The sequence below is a fragment of the Salvia hispanica genome, chromosome 4 (assembly GCF_029641045.1).
Source record: "Salvia hispanica isolate PSC_SH4W2 chromosome 4, Shi_PSC_v1, whole genome shotgun sequence".
Lineage (NCBI taxonomy): Eukaryota > Viridiplantae > Streptophyta > Magnoliopsida > Lamiales > Lamiaceae > Salvia > Salvia hispanica.
The window spans coordinates 34,546,981-34,574,948 of NC_142695.1; the positions used below are offsets into that span (position 1 = coordinate 34,546,981).

Here is a 27,968-nt window from a genome sequence, read left to right on the forward strand (position 1 = left end):
GCAATTCAAAATTTCTTTTTATTGTTTATTCATGTTCACTAACTCTGTAAATTCATCGAGTAAGAACTTAGTTACGATCTTTTGGTTTAATTTGTTTTAGGTTTTCTACTGAAATGTATTGCTAACCTTTTATCCGTTTTGTTGATTATACCTATGCCATCAAGAATAAAATAAAAAACATTACGCCCAAAAACTGCAAAAATAATAGTAGAGCATCTCCGACCGTTACGGTAAACTCAAACTCATTTTAGTGTATATTTACATACTAAATATTGATTTTACTCTAACCATTCATATTAAATTCAAACCCAAAAGAATCTTCTAAACTCAGTTACCTTTTATACTTTTTAATCATACCTATATATTTTATCTAAATTTACACACTAATTCTATGACACTTTGTTAATAACTTAAATTTAATTAGATAATATAATAATATTTTTTAATTGATATAACTATATATCAAATCTATTATTTATTAAATAAAAAAATCACATAATTAGAAAATTTGAATACAATAAAAATACAATAAAAATACAATAAAAATATTACAGCGTATACATAATAACTAAAATTCAAAATTAATATTCATTTTAAAATATCACAAGTATATAAAATATAAAATATTCGTGTTTAACTATTATTTGTTATATTTAATACTATATTTAGTTTGATATTAAGCATTAGGCATAATATTAGTTTTAACTTTTAAATTAAAGATTTTGTCAATTTTTAAACTAAAATAAACCAATCCTTAATATTTAAAAATGAAAAGCTAACAAAGTATGTAGTAATTTACTAAAGCATAACTAATCAATATTAATAGGCATGAATTAATATTTATATATATTAATTTAGAAAAAAAAGTGTAGAATATTTAATTTATCAATAAAATGTGTATTATACTAATATGGGTCAGCCTATTAATTAATTACTAACTAAATATTAATAAAATCAAATTAGGTTATTTTCATATCTTCTTCACTTAATTAGCTGCTAGAACCTTGCGCTTCCTATAAGTTTTACTTATCTCTATGTATTTTAACTTCTCTTTCCTTCCCTTTTCGTATTTGATAAATATAAAATCTGAAAAGTGCTTTGATATAATTTTATTGTAAATCTAAAAATAAGTATATTTTCTTTAAAAATATTTTGCAGTACCATTATAGATATTTTTCTAACGTATTTTAAGTATTGCAGTACTATTGGAGATGGTCTTGCGTCGCAGAAAAATTTAAAATGAGCACCACATGGTATTGCTCCCATTAGACGAAAATCTGCAAATTTATTACAGTGGATACGTGTTATGTCCCAAATATAAAACATAAATTCAACCAAAACACAATTACATGGAATAACACTCTAGTTACCTTTCCAGAAATAAAAATTACACCAATAACACATGTCAATATTCGTTGATATCTGATCGGAGAAGAAAATTTAGCACCGTGAATAACATACCCACAATACAGAATATGCATTGTCACAACTGGAAAAACCAACTATCATCCGATTCTTTTTATGTAGAATGCAAGTATGCAACTAGGGTTTGGGAATTTCTATATGGATTGAACTTAAATTTATGCTTCAAGTTAAGAAAATAGAAAGAGAATAAGGAATGAAATTATGGAAGACGATGTGTTTCAAGAGATATTAAGGGCATTAGCGATAAGACCCCGAAAATCAGCCTCAATTCATTTTTCCTTACGTCAACATTTTTAATTTCAGCCCCAACATATGCAATAATTTAGCTCTAAAATCAGTCACTAACTTATTTCATCATGTTTCATATTTTTTCTTTTAATTTTTTATTTTGAAAATAAATAACATAGATTAGAATGCTAACACGATTTTAAAACACTATTGATGATATATTTTAAATTAAAATTACTACATTAAACTTCAATTGTTAGGTGCATGATAAGTAGAGAAGAATGGAGGTATTTTGAGATAGAATAACGTATTAAATATAAAAAATTAGAAAAATTATTTGATTTCATCCGCGGCTAAAACGGCCTGCAATACGGCCGAAAAACAGTTGCAACGTCGGGCATCCGCTACAGTTGTTTTCCTCGGCGGCCGCAAAAAAATAGACCCTGTAAGGCCAAAACTTCGGGACATGATTTTGATCACATTTTGTATATTATTAGGCGTGATTCTGTCTACTTCTCTATTATGTTGGCATTTTGACCATTTTGTGAAAAAATGTATAGAAAAGGTACAAAATATGTGGATGTGCCTTAGTTCGAGACAATCTTTCTGGAAATGTTGATGTTCAATCGGTGCTTAATTCATACCATTCGCGTGGATATCTTAAACATTGCCCAGAGCAGTTAAAAGGTGACAGAAATTAGGCGAAAATTCAAGGAAGGAAAGAAACTATTGCCTTGTAAAGCCAAATCTCTTATATTCCTTGTAGGATTTAATTCTTACCATATCTAAAACTTTTTCATGTCAATGTATGACCCATAACCAGTAAATGTGATAAAATCAAAGTATAAGGGAGAAGGTGGAGTTGAGAAGCATTCGAGCTACTAAAGCTTGGCTCCGGAAGGTGATGACCGTCAGAGTTATAGTTAAAGTCACATTAGCTTCGACTAGTCATTGGACTTCAATGATCAAGAATTGAAAACTGGAAGTTTGTTACATTCTTGTGCTCTCTCTGTTTCTGTTGTATCAATTCATATATAAGAATCAACACGCACACACGCTTCATTTATTCAGTCACACGCTCATCTGTTCACTTTGGATTTTTTATAGTATCATATTGCGGTTATTGTGTCTTGCTCATTGTGAAAGAGAGTTCGATTAAGTGTTGTGTACAATCTTGATAGTGTGGTGAATAAAGGTTTTGTTTTGTTGTCCGCGGGTGTAGATCACATTGATCATACACGTAATTCTTCGGTGTGCTTTGCAATCATCGCTTCTTGGTTGTTCGATTGTGCGAGTTCAAATCCTAACAACTGGTGTATTAGAAACAGAGAAGTTCACAGGCCGCAACGACTTTAGTTTGTGGCGAACCTAGATGAAGGCAATTCTTGTGCAACAGGGTTTGGTGGGAGCCTTGACCGCCTTCAGATGGTACTACAACCGATGAGAAAGCGGTGTTGAAGAACTAAGAAATGCGTGATCGAGCGCATAGCGAGATCATCCTTTGTCTAGGAGATAAAGTACTTCGCGAAATGGCCAAAGAGAAATCTGATGTCGATGTGTGGTCCAAGTTGGAGAGTCTAAATCTTTGGCCAATTAATAGGTTGTTTATGAAACAAAAATTATACTCCTGTCAGTTTCTTGAAGATAGAGGAATCGAGGAACAACTTGAAGAGTTCAACATGGTCGTCGATGACCTCGAAAACATAAAAATACAGTAATTTTGATTATAATAATTTTACTATCGTAATACATGAAGGATGAACAGTCCGATAGAGTTAGTATAAGCTAAAACAAATCCTCAACAACAATAAAACCTTGAAGGCTCGTTTTGTAGTGTGGATGGGATATAACATGATTGTTAAGTTGGGTTAAAATTTTCTGGCCAAAAGTATGATAATGTATAGATAAAGTTTTTATAGTGTTGTTTTTTAGAGTTGATAATTGTTGGGAGTAATACTTATGTAAGATGGAAATGATTGAATTACCCTTAACAAATATATCTCTCTTTGAATTGAATGATCCTATTTTTTTATTCATCGGCTGAAACCCAAAGTCTAGAATCATCAAATGAACCTAAACTTTAGAGCATCCAAAATCAAATATTAGTATTCAAATTTAATGTACCCTAGAATATCAGTCATAGTAAGCGTGAGTAGCATCGTCAGCGAGAACTCAAAATAAATCGGAAGAGAAATGAACCCAATATTTGAAATACAAGAACATGAACCCAAATTTCAAATACCAAAACTTGAACTCCAAATTTCGAGCAAATACCGTCTTCTTCATGAAACCTAGAATTCTGACCCATTAAAATAGACACAAAATCCATCAAAGATCGATACAGGACCAAAATTATTGACCGAGAATCATTAAAAAAATCGACAAAATTTTTGTTTCAAAGGAGGCTCAGATCTATAAATTCATCTTCATAGTTGCCGATTTCCCGAATTCGACGACCACCACCACTACTGCCAGGTTGCGAACCCTGACGGCCATGGTGTGGATGACGGTGGGGAAAGACGTGAATGTGAGTAGAGACTAGAGAGGGGTGCCCGAGAGAGAGTGAACAGTGAGGGTATCGCCACTATCATCGGCTCGTGGATGGCGGCAGACATGGCATAGTGTGTGATCGTCGATGTAGATGAGAATGCTTTAAGTTCAGAAATTGTACAGCAGAGAGAGGGAGAGAGTTTGGGAAAAATGGAGGGATGAGGGAAATTGATACGACACATCTCAATATCTCTATTAATTGGTCTATCAGTTATTTTCCCTATATTTCCATATATTCTTATGATTATTTTCTTGATCACTAAGTTAGGATATTAGAGAATTAGTATTATAAATACGAGTCTTTGTTGTCTTTTGAATTAATCAATCAATGAAATCATAATTATTTGTCTTTTATCTTCTTTACTTTTCCGTTTACGTTTAGTCTTCCTAGATTGATCGACGGGGTCCGGTTTCCTCGCCTTTTATCTTCTTCACTTGATAAGGGTTCTTCCCTTATCAACTGGTGCTTTAATTGATATGGGTTTAACCCCTTTTCAAGTAGGAAGATAGGAGAAAGTCGCGAGGAAACCGAGCCTCGTCGATCAATCAAGAACTAGAGTTTGTAGAAAGAAAATAAACGATAAAATAAGTAGAGCAAAATAGGTTATTTCATTGATTCATTAAAGAGAATAACAATAGCCCGTATATATAATAATTATACTAATAACCTAACTTAGCGAACAAGATAACAAATATATAGAAAAGATATGATAATATAATAATAGAGATATAGGAGATATTGAGATATATGCTCGTATCAACTCCCCCACGGTTGAAATCCGCCTTGTCCTCAAGGTGGGAACCACGACACAACAAAGAGCGCCGCGAACAGAAGTGTTGACGAGATATTCCCTCCTGGATTATCCCCTCCTGTATCAAATGCAAAAGACAGATGTTGTGTGCCCCAATAACCCACTATCGCATACTCGATGTCATTTCTCCTCCTAGCATCTTCCCTGTAGTGCTGATTTTTTGTCTAATAGATACCTCCAGAAATGACCCAAGAAGAAAAGCAATGTCAGTATCCAAGATCTCTGGTGTATCACGTTCATATTTCTCCTCCCAATGAATATTAAAAAGCTTGACCTCTCTTTTGAATCGCATTGGTGGTAGCCTTAGTAACTCTTCCCATTGGTGGTCTGGTGCAGAAGTAAATTTCACTAGATCGACACCTTCAAGCTCAGCTCCATGATTCTTCCTAAAGAAATTAGTTCTTCCCTCCTCATCTACTTGTTCCTTTATTGTTTCCACAAAGTCATCATCGTCTGCTTTCCCTTTATTCTCTTGGCGATCAGCAACAACAATAACACCATCATCACATGGAGAAGTATCTTCCCTGGAAGACAGGACAACGGTTTGCACATGACACTCTTTCTGGAGCTCTATTGAAGATTGACCTGATACATCACCTCTAGACCTTATCAATGAGATCATTCTCCGAGCATGTGATGTTGGGCGGTCCTTGTTGATACACTTCATTATTAACACTCTTCTCCCCATAGGACGTCAAATATGGCCTAATACCAGACCAAGTGGTTCTTTTTCCACCTGAAACATCTGCCTCAACAATATGCAAGAGGCGTTGGGAATCGGCATCTTGCGTTGTGCACTGTTGCGGTGGGTCCCAACAAGAATATAGTCTTGGTGTTGGCGGCGAAGGTGAGTGCAGCGGAAGGTCAGGGAGGGGGAGCTATTATGATGGGAAATTTTCTAGCTGCCATGATGATATCCCGAGGAGCAATTTCTCGGCTGCAGGACTGATTCTGAGTTTGTATATGGTATGGTAGCCACAGGGGCTGGTAGTCAGGCTGCTCTCGGTGGTCTCCGGTGTAGGGAATTTGCGGTGGCGCGTATGAATCGATGTAGGTGTAGGACGGCTGCTCAAAGGCCGGTGTTGGCGGGTACCAACAAGAAGGTCCCGGCAGGTCCTAGCCAGGCAGTCGTGGTGGAGGTTGTTCATAACCTGGCTATCCATGCTGCCTTGGTGGATTGTACGGATATGGGTAGGGTTCTAGAGCATAAGTTGGTGTTTGTTGATATCCACAAAACAGATTGTCGCGGTCTAGAAGGTCCCAACAGGTTGCACGTTGTGGATGAACCGGCTGCGGCGGCTGGTTCCAACACTGTTTATCATACGTATGAGATGGTTGATGATAGCAGTCCATGGTGCTGATGGGGTTGTTAGGCGGCAATGGTTGCCGGTGGGGCGGTGGTTGCTGCCTGGCCGCGTCAGGTGGATCAGCTTCAGGCCGGAGAGGAGGGTGCGTGATTGCTATCATGTGCTTAAGCTCATCCAATCGGGTCTCAAATTGAGAGAACTTAGCAAGAATGTACTCCAAGGCTGTTGGATTCAGTTGCAAGCCATTGGCCGCATGCGATAACTCTGGCCATGAACGAAGATTGACTTCGGCCATGAGTTCGAGGATGAAAGCACCAATTGATAAGGGTTTAACCCCTTATCAAGTAAGAAGTAGGAGAAAGTCGCGAGAAAACTGAGCCTCTTCAATCAATAAACGATAAAATAAGTAGGGCTGGCAAATCATACAGATTGGGTCGTTATCGCGTCAGCCCGATAACGATCCAACCTAATAAGGCCAAATCCGAACCTAACCTGTTAAGGAAACCCCCAACCTGGACATGAATCCGACCTGCCACCTTCAAACCCGGACACGATAACGACACGAACCAGTTTTGGTTGACCACACATGATAACGACACGAACCACTTTGGGTTGATCCGATACGGTAACAACACGACACCAACCTAAACACGATAATGACACAAACCACTTTGGGTTGACCCGGGAGTAATGACACGAATCTGCCATATTATACACGATTACAGATTGCATAAAAAAGTGCAAGAATTTAAAAATCCATATAACATGTAGATGTTCCATTTTAAACAATCACTTAGAAACATAATAATAAAATTAGATTCTACATAATTACAGCAAAATTCCAACACAACCAAAAAAAACCCAACAAAACACATAAACTTTTGTTCCAAATCCTCAATAAAGCTAACATAATACAAAAAACCCTAAGTTGCTGTCTGACTTCTACACAATGATTATTTAGTTAAGAAACAAATGGAGGAAAGGAATTTGTACAAATCAAGTGAAGTAGTAAGCTAACCTTTGAAGCTTTCAAGAAGTAACAAAAGCCAAAGGCTGTTTAGGTTGTGGAGCTTCTAGTATGAGGTTCATCATCAACATTTAAAAAGTCCTCGGCTAAGTCATTTGTTGGTATTTCTCTTTTGATACGTTTGAAAGGTAATAAGAATTAATAAAATAAATATAATAATAATCATAAAAGTTAACATTCACTAAATAAAAAGTTAATACTCCCCCCGTCCCACTCAAGATGGCCGCATTCTTGAGTAGCACGGGATTTTAGGAATTGTTGTTAGGTGAAATAAAGTAGAGAGAAAAAAGGTAGTTGAATATTTTAATTAGGAGAGAGGAGAGAGGTGGTTATTTCCAAAAATTGGAAAGTGGTCATCTTGATTGGGACAAACAAAAAAGGAAAGGTGGTCATCTTGAATGGGACGGAGAAAGTGTTAGAGTTTGTATACTAGAAATCACGTTTCGAGTAATTGAATACTGTAAAACTCTTACTTTATTTTCCAAGGAATAAAACAGATTATTTTTTGTCATAATGTTGTTATGTTTTACATTTAATGGATGTTAATTTCATGTTTAAATGTATAAGTTAACTTAACAAAGTCTAAGTCTTTGTTTTAGTAGACCGGTTGTGGGTGGCGTCCACTTTAAGGTAACACGGTCAGTCCTAAACAAAGAAAAAGAAGAATTTCACGACCTAGATGGAATTAGACTATCCATTGTGAAAGGTTGCAATGTCAGTCCGCATATTTCTAAGCCTCACTGAAATAAGATGACATTGGTGTGGTAAAGCACTGAACGAATCTAACAGCAAGACTTGTCTTTGTGCTATCTACTGAAAGGCGAGGTCTTGATAAATATTTGTTTCATAATCAATGTAGGTTAGCATTGAGCATACAGTATTGATTATGCATTACTTTGACTTATCAAATGGTGCGGGTTTTTCGTAACCCAATAATCCTGATATATTGGGAAATGGTGATTAATATCTCGCGGTGCTAGGATTGCTATTATATTGAATCGTGCGCGAGGTGAGTCTCTTTTGATAATGTCCTCAAGAGGAGCGCGAAACAAGGTTTTATTATTCGGAACCTAGCTAGTTGGAGTTTGATCACTCTTTGAATAATAAATAAGCGTTTCATGCTAAGTCCACTCTTGGAATTAATAACAAGTTGATTAATTAAGTCCATAGCAGACATTAAAACTGAAGATTAACAAGTTGATTAATAACAAGTTGATTAACAAGTTGTTACATGAAAACTGAAGATGATTACCAAAACCAAAAGAACTATTATCTCTCTGTTTAGGATGGAGTGGAAATTGACGTGGCTGAAGTTCAATTCTTAAGCGTGTAGCCATGTTGAAAAGTGATGTTTGTAAGGAGATCATTAAGGCTATAAGCTTCTCAATCATGGCATCAAGCTTCTCAATTTGGATTTCTATCCGAATCCATCCCTCATCCCTCATCTTACCCAACATGAATTTGATTATTAGCAGCTCCCTTCCGCTAATTTCCTCTTCTGCACCTACATTTGATTTGCCAAAACCACCATTATTGTTTGAAAAATTCGGAGGATAAAAATAATCAGAAAAATTATTATAATTATGATCCCCCTGACTAGGGTCATAATAATCATTGAAGTATCCATTCTGATATCCTTGATGGCCATAGTGCATGTCCTCCACCGTAGTAGCTTCACCTTTCTCTCTTCTTGACAACTCAATCTTCTCGATCCTCATTCTCATGGCTGCCAATTCTTTAGCCATTTCCCCATCGCTAATCACCAAACAAAATAAACTTTTAAAAAATAAAAAAATAAAAATAAAATAAAATAAAATAAATAAAGCAGTAAAATCCAAAGTAGTATTATCCCCCTTTCTGTGATATCAATCTATGCGTAAAAGTATTCCCCGGCAACGGCGCCAAAAACTTGATGCACTTTTTATTAGCACTAAAAATACCTACAAGTATACAGGGTAGATCAAGTATAGCTAAAGGTCAGTACCGGGATATCGAACACGGGGAATAAATTTACAAATTGTCTACCACATACTCAGTCTCAAATACTATTTGGACACAAAGTTGATATTTGATTAAACTAAGAAAAACAGAAAATAAAAGCAAGTAAACAAAGCAATTAAATGAAAACAGTGAAACAGCTTCGCAGTTTGCAGTTAACTTGGTTTGAGAAAGCAGATGAGACAAGTGAATCCTAGGGTTGTGATTTCATCAACTCATTAGTAGTTCGAATTATTTAGTTATGTGTTCATCCGACTCAAGCTAGACTAGGAGTTATTCCTATCGTGTATCCATACACATGTCACAAATATTGCATTGACACATAAAATATAAACCACTCAAAGTCATCATTGATAAGAGATTAACAAAAATCAAAGTAACAACCAAGCAGTTAAATATAAACCAAGGAATAATTAAAGTAAAACGAGTTCTGAACATTAAACAAAATAAAAAGAACTACATAGAGTCAATTACTTTCATCCCTAGGATTTTATAAATTTACCTATCCATAGACAGATAATCTAAATAAATATAAGAAAAATAAGACATGTTCAATCTAACAAAAACTAGATAAAACCCGGAAGAATTAATCTTACTCTTGCTTGATCTCCCTTGAATTCTATGCTCCTTGTAGAAGATGGAGGAATTTATGTGTAAGGTAGGGGATGGAATTATGGCTCTAAGATTGGTGAATAATATAAATTAGGTTATGGGGTATTTATAGGCTTGAGAAGGATTTAAATTTGGCAAAAAAGTCCCGTCCAAGCAATAGGAAAATTGATTTTGAAGACAGTTGTCGCGCGCCGCGTTTCTGTGGCGGGCCGCCGGACCTTGGCCGGCAGTCGTCGCGCGTTGTCCAGAAGCTTCTGACTCCTTGTGGCGGTCGACACGAACATCCCAGCGGTTTCCGGGCGTGTCTTTGTCTTCGCTAAGTGCCGGCGGTCGCTGGAAGTGTTGCGGTGGTCGCCGGACACCACCTGAAGCTCTCCAGATCTCCTACTTCGCGTTTTAACTCCCTTTTTAGGCTCAAATATGCACATTTCTAGCAAAACATGTCAAAATACCAAAATAGATCAAATATGCAAATAATGGACATGTAATGCAACTTTGACCTTAAAAATGGGCCAAATAATGGCCTTAAAACCGTGCAAAATCCGAGCGTATCACCTGCGATCTGATCGCGGAGGCGAGTACCTAAGTGCCAAGTTTTTAGACTACTTACCAGCGTCAGGAATTAATCCCAACTGACTGCGCCGGGCACACCCCAGCAGAATGGCGTAGCTGAAAGAAGGAATATGACCTTGTTAAACATGGTTCGATCGATGATGAGTTATGCACGGATACCAATTTCGTTTTGGGGACATGCCTTGCTATCAGCAACACATATGAGTTGATTCCTACTACTCCATATGAGTTGTGCACTGGGCGTAAGCCCAATCTAGAACATCTCAAAGTGGGGGTGTCCGGCTCATGTGTTAGAAAAGGATCCAACTAAGCTGGAATCTAGGACGGAGGTATGTGTGTTTATAGGTTACCCTAGAGGATCGAAAGCTTATGAATTCTATAGTCTCCAAGATAAGAAAGTCTTTGTGAGCACACATGCCATATTCTTAGATGAAGACTTTGCAATGAATCATAAGTCCAGCAGTGAGATAGCTCTTGAAGAGCTAACTTCAGTCACAAGTTCCATTAACCAAGAACAAGTACCTAGTGTAACAACAATTCTAGAAATTTCAACTACTACTCCAAATGTTATAGTGTCACGTCGCAGTGGGAGGGTCTCTCATGAGCCCGAAACATACATTGGTTTGGGAGAGTGCATGGATCACTCCTCGGACAGCAATGTACTTGATCCCTGGAATCTTGCAAAAGCACAGCCAGATGTCGATCATTGCGAATGGGTGAAAGCAATGGATTCGGAACTACAATCAATGGTAGACAAAGACGTCTATGATTTGTCTATCCTACCCGAAGGTTGTACTGCCATTGGGAGCAAGTGGATATACAAACATAAACGTGGACCCAATGGACGAGTTAAAGTCTTTAAGGCAAGACTAGTGGCTAAGGGGTATACCCAAAGGGAAGGCATCGATTACGATGAGACCTTCTCCCCAGTGGCCATGCTCAAATCGATCTGTATACTTTTGTCTATAGCAGCTTACATGGATTGGGAAGTATGGCAGATGGACGTTAAGACTGCATATTTAAACGGGAGTCTTGAGGAGACCATCTAAATGGAACAACCCGAAGGCTATGTGGTAAAGGGTAAGGAACACATGGTTTGGAAGCTTAAGAAGGTCATTTATGGCCTCAAGCAAGCATCTAGATCATGGAACCAATGTTTTGATCAAACTGTTCAAAAGTTTGGATTTGAAAAGTTTCCTAATGAAACCTGCATGTATAAGAAGGTTGAAAAAGGAAATGTTGTGTTCTTAGTTTTATATGTAGATGACATTCTTCTAATTGGAAACAATAAAAAGATGTTTTCATCAGTATGAACTTGGTTGTCCAGCCAGTTCGAGATGAAAGATATGGGTGATGTGGGACACATTCTCGGTATCAAGGTTCTTCGGAGAGAGTGTTAGAGTTTATATACTAGAAATTACGTTTCGAGTAATTGAATACTGTAAAACTCTTATTTTATTTTCCAAGGAATAAAGCAGATTATTTTTTGTCATAATGTTGTTATGTTTTACATTTAATGGATGTTAATTTCATGTTTAAATGTATAAGTTAACTTAACAAAGTCTAAGTCTTTGTTTTAGTAGACCGGTTGTGGGCGGCGTCCACTTTAAGGTAACACGGTCAGTCCTAAACAAAGAAAAAGAAGAATTTCACGACCTAGATGGAATTAGACTATCCATTGTGAAAGGTTGCAATGTCAGTCCGCATATTTCTAAGCCTCACTGAAATAAGATGACATTGGTGTGGTAAAGCACTGAACGAATCTAACAGCAAGACTTGTCTTTGTGCTATCTACTGAAAGGCGAGGTCTTGATAAATATTTGTTTCATAATCAATGTAGGTTAGCATTGAGCATACAGTATTGATTATGCATTACTTTGACTTATCAAATGGTGCGGTTTTTCGTAACCCAATAATCCTGATATATTGGGTAGTGGTGATTAATATCTAGCGGTGCTAGGATTACTATTATATTGAATTGTGCGCGAGGTGATTCCCGTTTGATAATGTCCTCAAGAGGAGCGCGAAACAAGGTTTTATTATTCGGAACCTAGCTAGTTGGAGTTTGATCACTCTATGAATAATAAATAAGCGTTTCATGCTAAGTCCACTCTTGGAATTAATAACAAGTTGATTAATTAAGTCCATAGCAGACATTAATTAATTAATGGACATTTTCATCTTAAGCGCGGGAAATGAAAGTTAAAACGGAAACCCGGATTACTTGTAATTTCGGATTTGGATGGGGAGAGTTCAATATTACTTCTGTAGCGGCTGCTCGTAATATACCAATTAAAGCTTACATTAAATTGTGGGTTCAATTTAATTACTAAAAAGTAAATTAGATAAGCCTATATCCAAAACCTTCCATAGATCCCTGTCTGGGCTCAAAAGGAACTTAATATAAATAGGAGAATAAAGGAGACAGAAATCATAATTATTATTGCTTAAAATTTTCGTTCCCCTCTCTCTCTCTGTGTAGGGATCGAAATTTTCTCATAGTTGGAGAAGGATTTCTTCTGTCTTTTTTATTTAAGTCCTAGTATTCCGGTGAGATCAGTCCACACTGATATTGGAGTACAGTTCAGGAACCAGAGAGAAGATCCGTGGTCTAGTATTCAAAGCGTCACGTGGAGAAGTAGCTAGCCATCATCAATTCTTTGGAGAATTAATTAGGTATTATTTCTGCTCCGTAGAAAAGCATGTTTTAGGTTTCAATATACTTAAAGCATGATTAATTCAAGTTATGAGCATGATACATGTGAGAATTACGCGAATAGATTTTGTCTAAATAATCTGCTAAATAGATCTGATTATTATGTGATTTATTTGTTCGATTAATTGTTAAATTGTGAATTCGAAATCCCCGCACGCTTCCGCTGCCAGTTCTTTCAGAGAGTACTTTTTTTTCCCAAAAAACCAATCTCTAGTGCAAATTATTGCCTCCGCATTGCTTGGCTTGAGTGAACTACGATATTGGTCAAGAACTCTTCCACCAACACTAACACGAATTCAGAAGCAACAGTAGTTATGGGAATGCTCAAAATGTCACGAGCCATGCAAGCAACATGTGGGCACTTGAATTGTGATCCTTTCCAATAGTTAAGTATATCAAGACTGGATTTGACATCCAATCTTTTTTCATCCATGTACAACTCCAATTGGGATTTTTATTGTCTCAGTCTGAACTCAACATCCAATGAATTGAACTCCTGCAATTAAGATGCAAATAAACATGGAAAATCATTAAAATCAGACAATATTGACAATATATAACGCTAGAGAGTAACTTACCTCCACCACTGCCACTGAATCCGCATTTGTGAAGTCACAATTATGTCCGCTCGCAATAGAATTTCCATTTTTATTAATATCGAATTTGTCATTGTAGAACTTGTAATAATCTTCAAACAATGCAAACAATTTCTCTTTCACCAACGAAAACTGACTAGAGTTGGGGCCATATAGCTTCTTATAAAAGAAGTCCACAAATTGAAGCTTATAGCATGGATCAAAGACAACAGCTATAGTCAAGATCATACTGAAATCTGACCAATACTTCTCAAACTTTGGTAACATCAATTCAGCCATTTTTTTTGAGGTACGGATCTGAACTATTTTGATGTTGTCTCAATGAACTATAGCACATGACAACTGAACGAGAGTACAGATTAGATGTAGTGTAGCTGCTTCCAGAAAACAAATTAGAGACGTCATAAAACAAGCTCAAGAAACCATGAATCTTCTCAATTTTGTTCCATTCTTCTAATGAAGGAAAAAACTTATAGTTGGAATCACAGAGTTGAAAATGCATGAAAGCTTTCTTGTAATATACTGTATTATCAAGCATCAAAAAGGTTGAATTCCACCTAGTAGTCACGTTTTGCCTCAAACCTCTCCTACGATCCAAACCTACTTTGCTGACACATTCTAGAAACTTTTGTTTCCTTATTTGTGAACCTTGCTCATTCTTGACACTCTCACGAATATTCACAGCAGATTGTTCAATATCCTTCAAACCATCTTAAACAACCAAATTGACTATATGTGCACAACAATGGATATGAAAGAATTCACCAATACAAAGAAGTAAATTATTCATATTCATTTGTGTGAGCGCAACTCCACTGACAAATCAGTTGCACTGGCATTATTCAAAGTTAAAGAAAACACTTTATTTTCAATTCCCCAATCACAAAGCATAGAAAATAACTTGTTAGACAATGCTGCGCCAGTATGTGGAGATGGAATTAAGTAAAAGTTCAACATAAACTTTTGTTAATACCCAATCTTCATCAATGAAATGACATGTTAGTGATTGATAACCATCATAGGTAATGGAACTTCAACAATCTAAAGTCAAACTCAATCTACCAGGTATTTTACCTAATCTTGACTTAATCACAATCTTTTCTCTTTCATACATTTTCAAGATATCAGCCTTCACTGTGTCTCTAGTAACCAATTTAATATTCGACTTGAGGTACTCAAAACAAGCTACAATTTGTTCGTATTCTACGAATCGAAATGGCAAATCATGAACAACTATAGCAGAACATATCATCGTACAAAAGTGCTTAGGATCAAACTTAGATTCACCCCGTCATAATTTCACCAACATCCTTTGTGTTCTTTCTAGGACAATTTTCCAAATTACGTAACATGTTTCTAGTTCTAGATTTACTTGAAACTCGCTGCTATTTATGGCCACAATGCACGCAATGACATGTCTTTAAACCATCACCATCCGATTCGACTCTATAGTGATTCCAAACATCTGACCTTTGTTTTCTTTTCGGGTTCGGCTTTGGTGGCTTAGCATTATTTGGATTAGGACTCTCTGCAATCTCCATGGCTAGATCTCCGGCTAGGGTCTCACTTGCTATTGTTGGAGACTCACCAAGGCTGCTGCTACTCCCAACTCCAAAATTGATTGACATGATTACTAATTAATCTCTATATGCAACAAATTTAAAAAGCATTCAGAAAATATGATATCAAAATTGTTCATATATGACACAAAGAATTGAGTATAATATACAGAAAATAGTTATAATAAAATAAGAACTAAAAAAGATTGCTAAGTCACAATCACGTAGAGCAATATAAATGACAACATTTAATGGAAGCAATCAATATAAAGGAATGAACATTTAATGTTGCATGGACCTTTCAATTTTAAGTAAACCCTTAACGAACTGTAAAATAGACATAATTATCAAGCTTGATATGCCAAAACAGCTTGGCAATGCCTTGCTAAAACACTCAAGTGTGTATTATCAAAACACCAAAAAAAAAAATTAAACTACTTTAATTATTGAAATTGCAACTGTAGCATAATTAATGAGATCAAAATATAGTTTGGGAATAGTGGGTGCAAGAACACCAAACTTTCACCTCTAATACACCAAGTAGAGCTTGTCACACTCGAGAGAACCGGGCTTCTTGATCGGTGGCGCTAGACGATACTCAACTTTTCCTGTATCAGTCGTGTTAAGATGAGAAATATTTTCCAAAATGGAAAATAAAACACTTGTAGATCATTATATGTTGTTTCAAGAAATCTGGAATAGTAAATTAATTTCCAAACTAAAAACTTGAGAAGGTGATTATAAAAATATACTGTAGAAGATACTTTTAGTAAAAGGTAACGACGACGGGGATGCTAGTTTGAAAGTATAATCTTATCAGAAGTAGAAAGCAGGGCGACGACAATGGCGAAAGCACCAAACTCCAGGTTTTCGGCAATGATGAGCGGCGACGATTTCAGAAGTAATGTGAATTGTGAGGGATATAGGCAAATATAGAAGTGGGAAATGGGAATGGCGGCAACTAGTGTTGTTCCTCATCCTAACCCTAAATCTAATTATTTCCCTAAGTCTAATAATTTAATAAAATAAGAATAATAAAATAATAATATTATTTTTAACGGGTTACTGCATCCGACCCGCATCCAACCCACATTTTTCGTGTTCATAGTGGGTCAACCCAATAATGACCTGTATCCAATAAGACTTGATCCAAACCCAATTATTCGTGCGGATTCGTGTCGTGTCAAAAATTGTTAGCCCTAAAATAAGTAGAGCAAAATAAGTTATTTCATTGATTCATTAAAGAGAATAACAATAGCCCTATATATAATAATCCTACTAATAACCTAATTTAGTGAACTAGATCACAAATATATGGAAAAGATATGATAATATAATAATAAAGATATGAGAGATATTGAGATACACGCTCGTATCAGAAATCCACCTCAAACAGTAAATAAACCCATTTTGGTGGATAAATTCACCCAGCCTAATAGTGAAAATGTGCACTATTCACGCGGGTCAGGACATGCCGCCGACTTTTTTCAGGCTGCAACTTAATTTTATCCCAGCTACAAAGCAGTAGAATAGCCCTGATTATAAAACATTTCTATTTCTATCCGGTCTATAAAACTAAAGCATGAAGCTTTTATTCCAAAACCTTTTCACTTATCCTTTCTAAAAACTTTTTACTTTATCCCCTTATCATAAGAATAAAATAAACTTTTAACTTCTCCTAATTTATAACCTAAATTAATAAATCCAAATACTATTATTAATGGTAGTATAATAACTTTTTAAATTGAAAACGGAATATTGCTATTTAATTGTGAACCTAATGAACAAACCTAATGAACATTACTAATAAATTGGAAACGGCTGCAATTTATTTATTACTTTATTTAAGTTTTAATATAATTTTATAATATTTTTAATGATATTTTTGTTATTTTTTTAAACTCCTCTTTTATATATGTAAATTCAAGTGTAAAAATTTATACATATTTTTAATTGTATGTCTTTCACATGTCTACCAACAAATAGATGGATTTTATTTGATATATTGTTGTAATTTTAGACATAATACATAGTTTCATTTACTACTAAAAATTACATAAAGTTAAGCTAAATAATGTAATTCCAATCAATATAAAATAATTAGACTTTAAAGAATTGGCTCTAAAATAAATATTTGTTTTACCCTTTAAACTATTGACGATTAGTATTTAAGAAAATTCAATTTACTTAATTTTTATTGAGAAGTGGAATGCACCATATCATCATTAATGTGATTACAATCCACTTTTTTATTTTTACTTTGGAAATGCAATTAGACTATAGTAATCTTCACATATCAATCATTTAATATTTTAAATTTTTCCAACATTTAGCTTTTAATATAGTATAGATAGATAGTATATCACGATAATGTAATATACAGGTTTCCTTCCATGTTATATTTAAATTAAACGAAATTATTACCATGCTTTGGTGGCATTAGATCATTAAATTTTAGATAACATTGATTTTTAGTTCTTGTTTTAAATTTGGTTCTCATTTGATTACAACCCTTTGTATATAGTCTAATAATGTAGACTATTACAATCATCAAATCCTAAGGATCCAAGAGCTGTGATTTATACTGTGTTTGACACTACTAAAGAGCTGTGAGAACCCTAATATACTCCTTATATATTATTTTATATATTTTAAATATATGGCTTATGATATTTTCTACAAATTTCAATTTTTTATTATAAATATTAATTACTATCTATATTTTAAATATATGGCGTAGGGGTGTGTCGAAAAGGGTTCCCGGGTACCCAAACCCGATTTTGCGGGTACCCGTATCCGAAAACGTCAATATTATACTACCCAATCCTGACCCGTATAGTTAAACGGGTAACCCCATATCCGCATCGGGTATCCCAAATCCGCAGTTGCGGGTACCCAAACCCGCATACATTACTTGAATTGCGTATTATATTATTCAATGGTATTATGCTTTTAGTTTTCGCTTATCATCAATACTAGTCATCTAATTCAATAACTATATATACATGTTTGAAATTCTAGAATGAATTTAGGGATTGTTGCTAGTTGCTACACTATGATTTTAGATTTGTATTTTTTTTTACTTTGTTGTATTTGCATAATTTCCAACGATTAATTATGCACAAATATGGTGATTTCTCCTCTCTTAGATATAATATGACTACGTATGAAATATAATGCAAATCCAAATTTCAAATAAGCAAATATGATAGAAACATCAAGCATGTCTAAAATTAAATCACCATTCAAAAGTTTAATATAAAACTAAAAATAATTCACTTTCATCAAAAGTCTAAATATAAATAACTTCAACTAAAAGTCTAAATATTTAAAATCTTTAATATAAAGACACTAAACTAATAAAAGTTTCACTTTCACAAATCTTGCAATCCGTCATTTGGCAGCGGATAAATAATTGAAAATAAAGTGTATCGTCGGGGAGTATATACAGATTTGAAATTAATTAACTAAAATAAAATATTTGAAAACCCTTACCCTAAAAATAACGGGTATTATCGGGTTTAACGAGTATACCCGCACGGGTAGCAGGTATACCCATACCCACAAAAATTGAAAACGAACTACCCGATCCCGCCCCGTTTCCCATTGTTGTCGGGTAGCGGGTACCCGTTACCCGGCGGGTTGAGGGTTTCCCGATACCCGTTTCGACACCCCTAATATTATCGCGTATGATATTTTCAAATTTTAGTTTTTATTGTAAATGTTAATCTGAAATATTATGTAATATTAAAACTAGTAGTAACTTATTACTGAAATATCGTGTAACGCAAAAGATTGTAGAACAAATTATATATCCCATTTGGGAATTAATCAACTCGGTTAGTATACGTTCATATTCATGCATTCTACACGCGGCAGTATATATATTTAATGCTAGAACATCATTTGAAACAAATACTGCTAATATTTTTACATTTAATAGCATAAATGTGACACAAAATTCGATTCAAAGATTGTTCGATAAATACGTGTAAGCATACGTAAATAGTTCATCGTGGAATTTAATTCACTAACAAAAATCTTCGATATAGTGGATATGCATTTCAAATAGAAAAATGAATGGTTTTCTCTATCTCTTTACTATATTAATGTTTCAATATGCTTATATAGTAAAAGCATTTAGTGTCACTCGACTTCTTAACGAAAAAAAGGTAATGTTTGAATTAATTGATTCTTTAATTTTGGGACCAGTTAACACAAAACACACTTTAGACGACTCGAAGTGTTCACTTTAATAGAGAACTTTGTACTATATCGGATTCCAATTACTCTAATTACTACACACGCACTATGTCATATTCAAATAAAACACTCGAGCAATATAGTTCAATGACAAATTTTCTTTTGTAATATCGAGTAATTAGGGGTCGAACTAGTGTATGAGAATGATATTTTTGGTTAGTCAAACTCCAATATATGACTAAAATCTCTATTTAAAATCAGAAATAATGGTATAAGTTCGTGATATGGTATACAAGCATAATTTTAAAATTATCATATAATGACGTATTTATAACTTAACTAGCGTTTGCTTTGAATTAATCGATGACAATATTTTCTCTACACACTACGTAAAAATATCAATATAACTACTCACTTTGTCCTCTATTAATTGTCATCTTTTGTCATTTTCGCCCCTCCCATATTAGTTATTCACTTTCAATTTTCTTTTTACCATAAATAATAAATAAACCTTATATTTCACTAACTCATTACATTCACATTTTATTATAAAACTACTCCCTCCATCCCTAAAATTTTGTCACATTTTTCCATTTCCGCTCGTCCCACAAAATTTGTCACAAATTTTTACCATTTTTAGTAGTAGACCCCACATTTTATTATAAAACTAATACTCCCTACGTCCATGAAAAATAGAGTACTTTAATTTTCTGCAGTCGTTTTGAAAAATTGATAATAAATAGTTAAAGTGGAGGGAAGGAAAAGTAAGAGAGAGAATAATATAGACAAGAGATTTCTCTACATTATTTTCTCTCGTACTTTACTTTCTCTTCACTATAACTATTTATTACTCCCTCCGTTTCACTATAGTTGAGGCGGAACTTTTGGGCACGGAGTTTAAGAAAGAGATGTTGGATGTGTTAAATAAATAGATAAAAAAGTAAGAGAGAAGAAAAGGTAGAGAGAATAAAGTATAAAGTGAATAAAGTAGAGAGAATAAAGTAAGAGAGAGTAAATTAAGATATACATCCTACCAACTTTTTCAACTTACTTTCCATTACATTTCTTAAAACCCGTGCCGGTCAAACTGTGATAAAATTTGGGAGACGGAGGGAGAAATATATAAAAGTGAAACTCATATTCCATTTACTTTTTCAACCCATTTTTCTTTACATTTCTTAAAATATGTGTCGGAATCAAAATGGACAATTATGAGAGACGCATAAAGTATATTTTTAGTCTATTCATTGCAATAAGAATGTGATCAAATGCAAACTCTATATATTGTACAAACTCCAAACTATGATCTGGACCGTTAGAAAATGTCAACAGATGACAAAATAGTAGCAACAGAAAATGTCAACACAGTGTCAACGATTGATGTTGTGTTGACATTTTCTATTACTACTATTTTATAATATGTTGATAACTTTTAATGGTCCAAATCATAATTTAGAGTTTGTACGATATATAAGATTTTATTATATCACTTCCCATTGCAATAATATCCTTTCATGATCCATATTTCTGTTTTTTTTTTTTTTTTTATCATGAAACTGCCACTTTTAATGCACTTATTCATTCATTTCTGTGTACTTTCCCAAAAGCATATTCATCATACATACTTGAATGAAAATTAATGAATCAACGGTTCTTTCTCACGAAAAAAAATATAGTACTCCGTATTAAGTAAAAATATAGTATTAAGTAAATAATCTTTATAGCATGAATAAAATTTTAGTCCAAAAATATAGTATTAAGTGTTTTCTATAATATTTTGTCAATATACAAGAAAGTGAATAGAGAGCAGATATAAGTGCAATCTCGTTGAGTAAAAATATTTATACATTGATTTAAATTTTAAAATAAATTGAAGCGAAGATATGGGTGGAAATGGAATCGGCTTGCGAGTAGGGCAAGCTGTGAATTCGTAAATGTAGGAAAGAATGTTATAGATTGATTTTGGTAAAGCCAAATATTGTTATATGCAGATACATTGAGAGAGGGAAACCAGGAGATGAATCAGGTGATGAGAGAGATATAGAGAGTTAATAAAAGCTGCGGGGAAAAGGAAAAGCTTATGAAAGTGGAGTAATAACACATTGAGGATTTGAGGTAGCGACCGCCCAGCTTCCCCTCTCACCTCCCTTGCATGACATATTCATCTACGCAATTCCCCACTCTTCCACCATTTCAATTTCCCCCCAATTTATGACTCCTCCTCCTTACTCCCTTACGCAACTCTCATTCAATTCCAATTCCAATTCCCCCTCTATTTATACCCTTCTCATGCCTCCCATTTAACCTACCGATCTCCCTTTTCGCCTTCGCACACACGGAGATGGCCGACCTCGAATCCCAGCATCCAATCTCTCCGGCCATCTTCATCCCCGTCACTCTCAAGGTATCATCCAATTTCATTCATGCATGCATTCTCACGTTCAATTTCACTCTCCGATTATCTCAACCAATTTAGGTTTTTATGATTTGGGGGAATCATAATCCAGTTTAATTTACTAAATTACGACTTGTTATTATTCGGAATTCGTTGATTCGATTCAAATGCAGTTCGATGAGGTGGTTTACCGGATCAAAATCGAGGCGGCGGGAGGCCTGTTGAAGAAGAAAGCGAAATCGGAGGAGAGACTAATACTGAAAGGAGTCTCCGGCAGCCTATTTCCGGGGGAGATGCTGGCAATGCTGGGGCCCTCAGGCAGCGGTAAGACCACGCTCCTCACTGCCCTCGGCGGCCGGCTAGGCGGAGATCTCTCCGGAAGCATCACCTACAACGGGAAGCCCTTCTCCAACGCGATGAAGCGCAACACCGGCTTCGTCACCCAAGACGACGTCCTCTACCCTCACCTCACCGTCACTGAGACACTCGTCTACACGGCCCTCCTCCGCCTGCCCAGGACCCTGACCAAGGCCGACAAGGTCCAGCACGCGGAGGGCGTCATCTCGCAGCTTGGGCTGTCGAGGTGTCGGGATAGCATCATTGGCGGGCCGTTCCTGAGAGGGGTCTCGGGCGGGGAGAGGAAACGGGTCAGCATTGGGCAGGAGATGCTTATTAACCCGAGCTTGTTGTTCCTTGATGAGCCAACGTCGGGTTTGGACTCGACCACTGCGCAGAAGATTGTTTCCACGCTGTGGGAGCTTGCGAATGGGGGCCGGACAGTAGTGATGACTATTCACCAGCCCTCGAGTAGGCTGTTTTACATGTTTCATAAGGTGCTCTTGTTGTCGGAAGGGAACCCTTTGTATTTCGGCAAAGGAGACAGCGTCTTGGACTATTTTTCCAGTGTGGGTTTTGCTCCGAGTGTTGCCATGAATCCGGCCGATTTCTTGCTGGATCTTGCAAATGGTGAGTGTTTTTTTTCGATAGGATTAACGAGTGTCTGAGTCGTTGAATATGTTGCATTTCTTTATAGGAGTTGCAACTGCGGATACGAATGAAGATCAAGCCGCGATTAAGCAGAGTCTTGTGAATGCTTATCAATCGCAGTTATCAGCAGCTGTGAAGTCGGAGCTTGCTGCGGATGGCAGTCTTCACATTCCGACAAACGATAGGAAGCTTAGGCGTTGGTCGAATACATGGATGGATCAGTTCTCAGTCTTGTTTCGGAGAGGAATCAAGGAAAGGAAGCATGAGTCTTTCTCAACAATCAAGATTGTGCAAGTTTTGGTGGTTGCTATTCTAGCTGGACTCCTTTGGTGGCAATCCGACATCAATCACTTGCAAGACCAGGTAACGAGGGCTAGATTTTTTCGATTTTGAGTTGATGGAAGCTTTGGTGTTGGCTTAACCCTCATTTGGTCCGACATGAGTTATTTTGATTGATAATGTAGGTCGGGCTCTTCTTCTTCTACTCGGGTTTTTGGGGGTTCTACCCGCTATTCCAGGCCATCTTTACGTTCCCTCAAGAACGGATGATGCTAACGAAAGAGCGAGCATCAGGGATGTACCGTCTCTCGTCCTACTTCATGGCCTTAACCCTAGGCGACTTGCCCATGGAGCTAGTCCTCCCGACCGTCTTCTATGCCATAACCTACTGGATGGCGGGGCTCAAGCACACAGCCTGGGCCTTCTTCTTGGGCTTGTTTGTGCTCCTCTACAGCGTGCTATGCTCCCAGGGGCTCGGGCTGGCCATAGGAGCAGCAGTGATGGACCAGAAGTCCGCTACCATACTTGGATCCGTGATCATGCTCACCTTCCTCCTGGCCAGCGGGTACTACGTGCAGCATGTCCCGGTCTTCATATCATGGATCAAATACATATCCATCAGCCAGTACACCTTCAAGCTCCTGCTTGGGTCGCAGTACGAGAATGATCAGACGTATCGTTGTGGTCCGAATCAGACTTGCCTTGTTAGGGATTTTCCGGCCATAAAAGCGGTAGGGATTGGCGGGAATGAGAGCGTTGTGTCGGTGGTCGCCATGGCTGTGATGCTCTTGCTATATAGGCTTATAGCATATGCTGCTCTCATGAGAGTTGGTGTCACCAGGAACTAGGCCTCATTCTTATCCTTTCAAAAATGCATCACATTTGCACCATTATTAGGGTCTTTGAGAAGAGCTGATTTGATTAAATAAATAAAGTAACCCTCTTTGTCAATTTTGACTTTTGAGTTGAGGTCTAGAAGACTTGGATTTATATGATTAGATATAGAATTGAAGAGTGAAAATTTTGCCTCTTTTATTTCACTCAAAGTTGTGAACTTTTAACGAAGTTTTTCTTTAATTTGGAGAAGATCAGATGTGCTGAAAGATAATGTGAGGCCATATTCTAGTGGTGTTTATGCTAAGAAGTAGTATATGCCAATTTGCTTTTGAAAGAAACATAAGATTCTTAAATCTGGTGAGTGTATGTCTCCAACATTTGTGTCTAACTTCCATTTTAAGATTGACGAAAACAACTGTTCTTTTATCTTCCACTTATTTTGGCCAATGATGATAAGATTGCATTGGAATTTTCCTACTCACTCATACCCATATTGGAATTTTCCTGCAAACTCGTACCCCGCATGAGTTTCACTTTGATTCGTCATGAATTTTAAAAAATATAAAAAGAAATTGATTGAAAAAATTAACAGCACGTGAATTCTCTTTTTATATACTCCCTCCGTCCCAAATTTATAGTCACATTTAGTTATGACACGAATTTCAAGGAATTGGTGGAGTGTGTAATTAATGAAGTGAGAGGTGGAGTGTGTAATAAATGAAGTGAATTGGTTGAAGGTGGGTCCCTTTTTACTTTTTGGTTTTTTATTTTTGTTTTGATTTATTTTAATGTAGATAAAGGCACTTGGGTGTAATTTTAGTGAATAATGGGGTAAAATTTTATGTCCAAATATGAAAAATTCTAAATGTGACTATAAATGTGGGACAGACTTTTATGGCAAAATGTGACTATAAATTTGGAACGGAGGGAGTACTATTATTATATTATAATTACTAAAAGTAATAGATCTAAATATTAAGTGCGACAATTAACAACGTACGAACAAAAATAGAAAATTGAGGGCATCCGCATCGCAGACGCGATGCTGTCTCGGTCTCGTCTCGACGAGACGAGACAGCATCGAGACAGCGTTGCGACGCATGCCGGCGAGGCCAGCCTCGAGCTAGCGAGACGACGCGAGCGTCCCACGTGGCGCGCGCTGGAGGATGGCGTGACGCCCACTCGCCGGCCCGCGAGTGGGCGTCGGAATTATAACGTAATAATTTTTTTTATAAATTCGAAAAATTCGAATTTAATAAAAAAATAAAAAAATTTACAACGGTCAAATGACCGTTGTATCAAACGGTCAAATTTTTTTAAATTTTTTTTTCTTTTCTTTTATTATTCTATAAAAATACTCCATACTCCATTCACCATTTTACACACAAACACTACTCTCATTCCTCTTCCATTCACTACACTCATCTATTCCTTTCTCTGCAATTGTTGAAAAAATGTCCGGCGATGGAAACTCCAGCGGCGGCGGCGGCGGCTCCGGCAGGCGGCGCTCCGGCGGGTTCGACTTGAACTCATTTGACGATTGGGCGAGCATGTACAACTTTTTGGGTACTCCCGGTTCGTCGTCGGGCACCCAAGCCTCGACCACTCCGCCGGCGTACCAAACACCACATTTTGATGTGGATGCATACTATCGTCCCTCCCCCCCTCAGAGGTACGGGCAATCGCCGGGATTATCCCAAATTTCAGAGAATTTTTTGCCGCCCGAATGCACTTTGCCCGACTGGCCAATAGGTGGAGGCTCCAGCTCCGGCAGGATCGGCGTCAATGCCGAGGAGGAAGAGGGCGACCACGAGGTTGTGGGGGACGGCAGCCGTCATCCCTACAGCCAAAACGAGACGTTGGCTCTGTACGATGCTTGGATCAGCGTCTCGTACGATCCTGTCGTCAGGAATCAACAAACCAACAAGTGTTTTTGGAAAAAAGTCACCGAAGTTTACAACGCACGAAGGCCGAAGAACACCTTTGCCCGCAACGTGAAGATGCTCCGCAGTCATTGGGACCGATGCGACAAAGATATCAAAAAATTTTGCGCGATATTCAGGGCAGAAGAGGCGAATTATCAAAGCGGAGCCAATGGAGCCGACATTCTGAGAGCGGCATTGTGGGTCTTCAAAGACGACGTCGGTAAAGATTTCAAGTTTGTCGATGTTTGGTCGCAAGTCCACCACCTTGAAAGGTGGGCTGACGGTGTCGAGTCGAGCTCGAAACGCACGAAGCACACGGCGCGTGGCCACTACTCGTCTAGTGATGGCAGTGAAGGCAACACCTCACGTGAGGGCACGCCAACCGATGATGCAGGGAGGTCTTCTTCCGGTGCACGACGTCGGCCGCAAGGGACCAAGGCGGCGAAGGCGGCAAGAGCGAGGGGGAGAGGGAGAGGGAGAGGGAGAGGGAGGGGGAGGGGCCACGGCGAATCAAGCCAGGCGGGCTCGGGCTCGGGCTCCGGCACGGGCACGGGCACGGGCACGGGCTACAACAGCCTAATGTTCATGTACCTGGTCGCCACGATGGCTGACACTTCAAAAATGAATCCTCGCCAATTTGAAGCCCATATGGACGGAATTAAGCATCTGAGAGCTCAACTTGGTATTCGGGATGGATCTAACTTGGGTGCACCGCCGACTTCGGGGGATGATTCGCCGGCGGAGTAGTTTTTATAGTTTAATTTAGAGTATTTTAATTATTTATTTTTTTATTTTTTAGGATTTTAAATTATGTATTTTTTTATTTTTTAGGTTTTTAAATTATAATTTTTATTTTATTTAATGAAGTGTGTTTTTATTAATTGAATTTGTTGGAATTAAAAATAAAAAATGAAATTGAATGAATAGTTAAGAGATGATTAAAAGATGGAGAGATGCAGGTGTTGTCTCTTAGTTAAGAGATGAGCTGAAAAGTATAGTGGGGCCTATAAATAATTAAGAGATAAGACGGATATGAGATAGGGATGCGGATAACATGAAATACACAATCGAGGATAGAGGAAGTAAATAAAATAAGTAATACATTGAACTTGATATTTGCAATTCTGTGGACGACCATAAATGCGTACCAGTTTTTTTATTTCCCAAAAAGTTATAAATATAATTGTGCATACTGGTATTTAATGCATGCATGAATAAGGTATACTGTATACAACAACAGTTTAACCAATAACCAATAACCAATTACCAAGATTATTTTTACAATAAATTATGAATTCTGAATATTCTATTAGTAGAACATAAGCAATGTTAATCTCAAAATTCAGCCACTAACCCTTTTAAGTGGCACGCCAACTTTTAAAATTTCGGCCACAAAAGCCATAATGTAGTTAGCCCACCAACTTTTAACATAATTTTTAATTATTTAAATAATTAAATCTTAACTAAAAGCTACATTACTTGAAATTGAAAAATAAACACTTACACAAATTGCAATAAAAAAATTACAACAAATTATGTAAAATCTAAATTAAATCCTGAAAAAATATAGAGAAATGAGTGTATATGTTTTTGAATGAAAATAGATTGAAAATGGGTATTTATAGATAGGAATTGAGATATACTCCCTCCGTCTCACTCTAAGTAGAGCATTTTTAATATGACACGAGATTTTATGTAGTGTTGTACTAATTCAACCCTCCCTTTTGCGGCCAATGTATATCCTTGATCGGGGTCACCCAATGGATCACTGGGTTATACTTGTTCACCATTCCGACTTCAATTTTTGCACCTTGTATTCTGGACCTATTTTAGAGCATCTCCAACGTCGGACGTCCGTCGGGGACGTCCGCCATTATGCGCGAAGGAGACGAACGCGGACGTCCCTTGCGGACACCGGAGATCCACAACATTCCCGGGA

General features: G+C 36.8%; 1 protein-coding gene and 1 pseudogene across 1 annotated transcript; one reads left to right on the forward strand and one right to left on the reverse strand.

Annotated features, from left to right (window-relative positions):
• Positions 1–7,379: 7,379 nt before the first annotated feature.
• LOC148928525 (zinc finger BED domain-containing protein DAYSLEEPER-like) lies at positions 7,380–14,153 on the reverse strand (annotated as a pseudogene).
• Positions 14,154–21,711: 7,558 nt separating this feature from the next.
• Positions 21,712–24,218, forward strand: LOC125196846 (ABC transporter G family member 9-like). Its single transcript, XM_048095506.2, has 4 exons — positions 21,712–22,010; positions 22,175–22,967; positions 23,035–23,351; positions 23,453–24,218. Exons 1-4 carry the CDS (start codon positions 21,948–21,950, stop codon positions 24,113–24,115), a joined length of 1,836 nt encoding a protein of 611 aa, XP_047951463.1. The 5' UTR covers positions 21,712–21,947; the 3' UTR covers positions 24,116–24,218.
• The last annotated feature ends 3,750 nt before the right edge of the window (positions 24,219–27,968 follow it).